At 42.7% G+C, this 6,899-nt stretch overlaps 1 protein-coding gene across 2 annotated transcripts in view; it reads left to right on the forward strand.

Moving 5' to 3' along the window:
• LOC145492875 (uncharacterized) overlaps nucleotides 1-5,756 on the forward strand; it is a 65,510-nt gene extending 59,754 nt beyond the window's left edge. Inside the window, exons 68-75 of one of the 2 annotated variants that reach the window (XM_081472252.1) lie at nucleotides 8-172; nucleotides 639-802; nucleotides 946-1,108; nucleotides 1,246-1,534; nucleotides 2,335-2,915; nucleotides 4,051-4,257; nucleotides 4,406-4,563; nucleotides 4,972-5,756. In XM_081472252.1, the coding sequence (XP_081328378.1) occupies nucleotides 8-172; nucleotides 639-802; nucleotides 946-1,108; nucleotides 1,246-1,534; nucleotides 2,335-2,915; nucleotides 4,051-4,257; nucleotides 4,406-4,563; nucleotides 4,972-5,290 (2,046 nt within the window). In that variant the 3' untranslated portion in view covers nucleotides 5,291-5,756. The remainder of the gene's footprint in view (nucleotides 1-7; nucleotides 173-638; nucleotides 803-945; nucleotides 1,109-1,245; nucleotides 1,535-2,334; nucleotides 2,916-4,050; nucleotides 4,258-4,405; nucleotides 4,564-4,971) is intronic. The other variant, XM_081472253.1, reaches the window with a different exon arrangement.
• The last annotated feature ends 1,143 nt before the right edge of the window (nucleotides 5,757-6,899 follow it).

Here is a 6,899-nt window from a genome sequence, read left to right on the forward strand (position 1 = left end):
TTTACAGAAACAACTTGCGCAGTTTGACGCAGAAACACAAGAGAAAGTGGCCCAGGCTGAGCTGGACGCCCTGCCTTCTCTTGAGGTGAAACATGCGCATGCTCGATTAGAACTGAGAGAAAGACAGCTTCAGGAGCTCGCGGGCACAATGAATGAACTGTCAACCGAAGAGGTATGTTATTGTTTCTTGAATTTGTCGTGTGTGATTGGACAAATCAGATAGTAACGCTCGATAGCTTTCATTTATATGCTCGGATATTACAGTTTCATTCAGGAGCCCTGTACAGCATAATATCTTGTACCCGACATCAACGTGGAAGTAAGTTTGATCATGTTAAAGGTCACACACCCGGGTTTATGCCCATAAACTTAATATTTAGGGTGGAAGAGTTAAAGGCAAAGTCTTCATACGAGCCTAGAGGCCCATCAGGCCATCTCCAATTTCAGTAGCATGAAGCAGCTAGGAGTATTTCTACTCCCCCCTGGATGGGATGCTAGTCCATCGCAGGGCTACCCCCAGCATTAAATTCGCCGGTACCCATTTATACACCTGGGTGGAGAGAGTTAAGTGAAGAGTTAAAAGACTGTTTTAATGGTTCATTGGCATAACAGGTAAGTTTCTTTTTGTTTTGTATCAGGAGCTGATCAAAAACTACACCGAGCAAGCTGAACGGGCCTCGCAGGCAGCCAAGGAATATCGCGAACAGACCATGTTTGAAATGGCGGAGAAAATCAACAAGATAAAAGAACAAAGGCAACAGCAGAGTGAAGAGCAGAAGAAAAAAATGGACGAAGAAGTCAAGTAAGAACAACTTTTGTTGCTTGTGTTTAGATATTGCTTTTCTTTCAGTGTGTGCTGAAAGAAACCTAAGGGTAACTGCTTTTCAGTTAGCTGTTAAAAGTGAATTAGGAAATAATTTTGTCGTTGCCGTAATAATCTTCCAGGCGCCTTGAAGCCGAGCTGGAGAAGGAAAGAGAACGAGAAGAACTGCGTCTGGCTGAGCGGGAGGCCGAGCGAGCTGCAAAGAGAGCTAAGACGGCACAAGAAAGTGAGGCTGCTAAGCAGCTGGCCATGGCTCAGAGAGGAATGACTGAGGAGGAGAAAGAGGTTTGTCAAATGCTTTTGTCATTGGTAGGGTTGGGCACGGCGGAAGTGAAACGCAATGATAGACAACCAAGTGTTTATGAGAAACGCTAGTTTAAAGCTGGGGATGTTTATAAATAATTTCATGTTTTGTTGTTTAGAAACTGATGAGAGAACACCAGGAAAACATGGCCAAGTTTGAAGAAAACCTGCGAAAAGAGCAAGAAAGAACGAAGGCTGCGCTGCGTGAGAAACTCGAAGCCAGGCGAAAGAAGAAGAAAGATGCGGAGATGCAGAAGATTAAGGCTGCTGCAAAGGTTGAAACAGAGGCTGCAGAACAGAAAGAAAGAGAAGAAATGACCGCGTTACAGAGACAAGGAGCAGAGCGTCTGAAGGCCAGCACCCCTGCCACGCCCATGGCACCCTCAGACACACGGCCGAGGACAACTGGTAAGGATCATTGAAGAATAAGACTTTTGTACAGAATTGTAAAATGTTAGTAGGACCAATAAGAACAAACCTCAAAATAAACATGTCAGTAAGCTGCTTGCATTGTAACATCCCTTGACTAGTCGTAATATGATTCCTGTGGTGTTCTTTTTGACTATTTGATTGTTTTTCCTTTAATTCTAGAAGGGTTGAATCAAAAAGCCGTAAGATAGTCAAGTCAAATATTTTCGTTTCAAGCCACTGGACAAATCGTGCCCTAGAGGGCGTTGTTCTCTTCGTATTTAATGATTAATTCCCTTGCAAAGTAACTTCTCGCTGGTTAAGTTCTATCGATGTGAAAATATCTAACTTTGACCACCCGTCGTCATCCAAGTATCATCCTAAGTAACTCTTTTTCAAATGACATGTAAGTCACTGAGGTTGAGCTGACTGTTGTTTGTTTAGGTAAAAGTAAAGTCTGCATACGAGCCAAGTGGCCCATCAGGCCGGCATTTGTCTCCGGTTTCTGTAGCATTAAGCGACCAGGAGTACTTTTACTCCCCCCTAGATGGGATGCTGGTCCTTCGCAGGGTTACCCCAGTTTCAAACTCACGGGAACCCATTTATACACCTGGGTGGAGAGAGGCACCGTGAGAGTAGTGTCTTGTCCAAGAACACAACACAATGTCCCCATCCAGGGCTCGAACACGGACCGCTCGATCCGGAGGCAAACGAACTAACGATGAGGCCACTGTGCCTCCACCTGTTGTTTGTTCACGTCCTATTTATTGCGGGGTTTTTTATTTTATTTTATTTTTCAGAAGACCTCATTGCCTCGGAAACCTTACTCACATCATCTGCTGACACCCAACCTGTAATCACCGCTGGACTACCTGCGGGCGTTTCAGAGCAAGACTGGGTCTCGATGCTGATTGGCTCGCCACTATTCGACAGCGTCAATGAAATAGAAAACATGCTGAAAAATAACATCGGCGAGGGAGGGGTGGCCGGGGCTAAAGGAGGCCGTCCTTACATCGACATAAAGGACGCTCAGTGGCTGTGTCGGGGAGATTTGGTTCCAGTGGATATCAACGAACTCAGTCCTCCCAACTTTGTTGTGTATCGGTTTGGTGTGTTCATCACACAGATGCTTCACAAGGCTATGGACACACCGGAAGTGACGTTACTACTGGCGTCCAACCTACCGCCAAACAACTACGAAAGAAACGCCTTCCGGAATTCCTTCTTCTACGAGCATGCGCGGCGAGTGTTGTTTGTGCGTCAGGAGCGAATGGAATCTGTTGGCGACTTTTTAGTGGTGATCATGCATTGTCTTTCACATATCAAGATTGACGACCTTGTTGATGACCAGAACCCACTCTTCCTCAGAGAATTCTACAAGGTAGGTCAACGGGGAGAGGTCTGGGAATTGGTTTTTTATAGTGATGTTGCAAGAGCTTATCTTATAGCTGGTTTTCACATGACGTCACCAAAATTCGAACTACAAAACTATTGATCTTCCTGAGATTTTACTTAAATGATGTATAAGAGCAGCTGAAAACTAATATTCATACAAATTTTTGCTCCGAACGGGTCGTTGGTTTTGTTATACACTACGCTTGAATTTCTAAGCTTTTGCGTGACGCGGCATTTACATGACGGCCTAGAGAGCTGTCATGATGGTTAAAAAAGTGACTTATTTCGGGGAACTTGGCTATCTGAACAGTTCATGTCTTAGAAAAAGTATCATTTTAATGTTTTAGAGTTCCTCGAGGGATAAAATCACGCTTTTGTAGCAAAACTCAGTGACAGATGTTTCTGTTGGTTTCTGGCCGCCATCTTGGTGTCCATACGGATGGGCACCAGCATGGCGTCTCCATACAAATCTCTATAAATTTGGGTAAAAAATTTCTCCGTATATCTCGCATAAGAAAAATTGCTGTGACCAGAATTTTGGCGAGTCTTCGCATATTTACCTTCTTTCATTTCCCAGACTCTGGACTTTATCTATTGACCGGGTTTGATTTTTATTTTGATCTATTTTTAATTGCGTGACACTGAAAACCAGCAATTTGTAATTTTTAGACCTGTAATTTTTGTCCAAACTTTCTTACTCTTAATATAGTTTTAGCTATTTGTTTGTTTGAAGCACTGAATATGTCAATCAAGACAATTTTGAATACGTCCGTTATCAAGCCTTATTGCATGACTGAGATCTTATTTCGTTGTGATTGGCTGTGAGCAGGCCAACTTATCGTTAATGTTTAATGTGCACTACAGTATAAATTATCGCGCGCGTTCGTAATTTTCTTAGTCATAATAAATGAGTAATCGTATAAAAGCTGGAGCAATTAACGATTTACAATACTCTAGATATTAGAAAATTCTACCAATAAAGGCTCGTCATACGATTACATATACTAATATATCCATTTTGTTTACTGTTAAATTCCTTGTCCTTCTGGGTACGCATGTTTTTCCTGGTGTTTTCGATTTCTAGTTATCTCACTCTCCATGAATATTCCTTCACCCCTTAGGCATTCCGTGTTTGCTGTCAAGACTTGTTCTTCGCACGATCTCGTAATACACCAACCGCGCAACGGCTAGTGGGTAATGTGTCTAGTGCCAGTCCCTTGGAAACCGCCTTCAAACCAACACGTTCTATGACCGAGAGAGTGAATGTAGTTGGGGAACTGGTGAACATTAAGGTGTCAAGCCCAGTTGATGCTGACTTCTCTGTGCAGGTAAGCTGTAAAGAGGGAAGTGGAAGGCTAACCTTATTTCAGTAGTTAGCTACCTTTTACTGGAATCCTTTATACCTTAAAATTGCGTTTCAATTTTTTGCGCCGAAACAATTTATTAAGTAGTTGAAATTTCTGCCTTTTTTTCTAGGGAATTACCGAGCGTTTGGCGCGTAAGAACGCATTCCTCACCCGCGCCAAGCTGAAGGAGTACCTGTCATCTGCGCATGCGCCTTCTTCAAGAAAAGAAGAGTTCGCGATGACGAGGCTGAAAGAGCTTAGAGGCGAGAAGACTGGAGACGAACAAAGGTGAGTAGAGTTTTTTTGGTGTGTGGCGATGAGTACACAAGAAAATTGTATTAAATTTTTACAAAACACGTGGTTCCAGGTTAGTTATGAAAAACGGCTGCTTAAGTTCTTCACGAAAACCAAACTGGAGTCAAAGAAAAGACTAAAGCAAATTTGAATGAACGATCTTTTCATCTTCTGTTGAATAATTGTTGTTGTTTGTATAAGAAATCGCACGACCCAGATCAATAGGCACCCCGTTGCCATGGAAACATACCGGGTACCGGCACACTGTGACTTGATAATAGAAATAGGAAAGTTTGAGGAGAGAGAGAAGGGGAACAAGGCAAGCAGCAAATGCACTGACTTCAGCATGGAGTTTTCCAAATCTTTCCACTTAAGTGATGATTGAATTCTTTAAATTTCTAGGCCCAAGTCTCGAACTGCTGGAGTCAAAACAGGTTTGAAATCTCCAAAGGAACTTCTTGAACGGCAAATTAACGATCTGGAGGGACGCGTTGACACACTCAACACAGAAATAGCTCAGGTTATGAAAACAGAATCGGAAATGAACGTCACTGTTGACCAAATGGCACAGGATAAAAACGTACCTGAAGACAGAGTGGAAGAAGTCAGACAAAAGCTAACAAACGCTGAACTACAGAAGGACAACCTGCTAAAGAAAGTGGACTACCTTGAAGAAGAAATTAAAAAGAAAAGAAAGGAACTGAACGCCTTGGACAATTAGAACGTGTAATTTGTGAGTTAGTGGTATAATTTAATTGCTGATTAGGCTACTTAATTAACATAGTTTTTCATCTTTCCCATGGGGAAAAAAAGTGTAAATAGTCATTGAAACACGGATAAAACCTAGTTAGCCCAGTGCAAGTGGTTTTTTTTCAAAGTAGACGATATTTATTTGAAATGGGAAATCGTTTATATTTATAAGTGAGCTCTTCATTGTAGAGTAAATCGCTCGCTCATTGAAGCATTGTAACTGATTTGTGACAATCAGGAAATCTCGCAAAATATGATTCACTCCTTTCGTTGCAGATATCCAATCGATTTCATATCTTGTCGTAGTGTGCGAATAATTGCAGTATTTTTGTACTACTTTTTTGTTATTTATTGTTCATCATAGACGATTGTTCATACTTTTATTTTTATATGCTTGCCATCTTTTGTAATAAACTCGGTATTTTGTAACAATCCGATTTTTGGCGTATTCTTCCTGGTGACCCACGAATTCAGGTTCGCTCCTCAAAATTGAGCCGAACCACGTTTGAAACACAACTGGGGACGTGAAAGCAATATAAAGAGGAAACAAGCCTCGAAACGGCCCAAAGAGCTCCAGCAGAAACACGCTGGAGGCCCATGGGTTAACACGCGGGGACTCCAAGTGGAAAAAGCCAGGGGTAATCTAAAAGTGAAGCCTTGGAGCCTACTGGCTCATAGCTGCCGGAGCTTATCCCAGTTTCTGTAGGATGAAGCGGCTAGGAATATTTCTACTCCCCCTGGATGGGATGCTAGTCCATCGCAGGTCACCCCCGCAATTTGTTAGGTTTCCCCAGCAATTCGCCGGTACCCACTCATGCTCCTGGGTGGAGAGAGGCACTTTAAGTATCTTGCCCAAGAACACAACACAGTGTCCCCGGCCAGGGCTGGAACCCGGACGGCTCGATCGAGGGACGAGCGCATTAACCATGAGGCCACTGCGCGTGAACAACAATATGCTTACTCAAAATTGAGACAGAACACCCTTAACAACGCGGGGAATGCGAAAACTTTATCAAAGGCCCTTTGCCTTGGGCTGGCGAGTGGCACTTGTTTTAGAGTGCGAACTTAGGGGGAGAAATTTTCAGTAAATTCCTCCATAATAAGATATACACATGCTCCCAGAAGCACTAATGCAAAGGTTTTAGTTGAAGATCAACAAGTGGAGATTTCTGAGAATAAAACCAGTGTTGATATCTTTATCTAGGAATAATGGGTGCTTACCATTTAGCAAAAAAAAATTCCGGAAGTTTCGGTTGAAAGTCCAATGGAACGGTAATTTACCGGAAAATCCGTTCGGGAATTGTAGACTACCTCCAGAGGTAGTCCTCTTTTTCTGTTCGGAACGGAACGGTGGAAATTTCCTTACCATTTGCTAAATTTTCTAGTTTCAAGTCTCTCAGCAGCCGAAAACAATTACGAGAAATCGAATTGCAAATGGTAAGCGCTTCCTCGTTCGGTTGGCCTTACCATTATTCAACGGTTATCCCAACCGGTTTATTCTGAACCCTGATTCTGACAAATGGTATGGCTGGGAGACTATATGGCAGCCTACCATGAATTATATACCCCTACGTGTCTTC

Source organism: Orbicella franksi, chromosome 7, assembly GCF_964199315.1.
Source record: "Orbicella franksi chromosome 7, jaOrbFran1.1, whole genome shotgun sequence".
Lineage (NCBI taxonomy): Eukaryota > Metazoa > Cnidaria > Anthozoa > Scleractinia > Merulinidae > Orbicella > Orbicella franksi.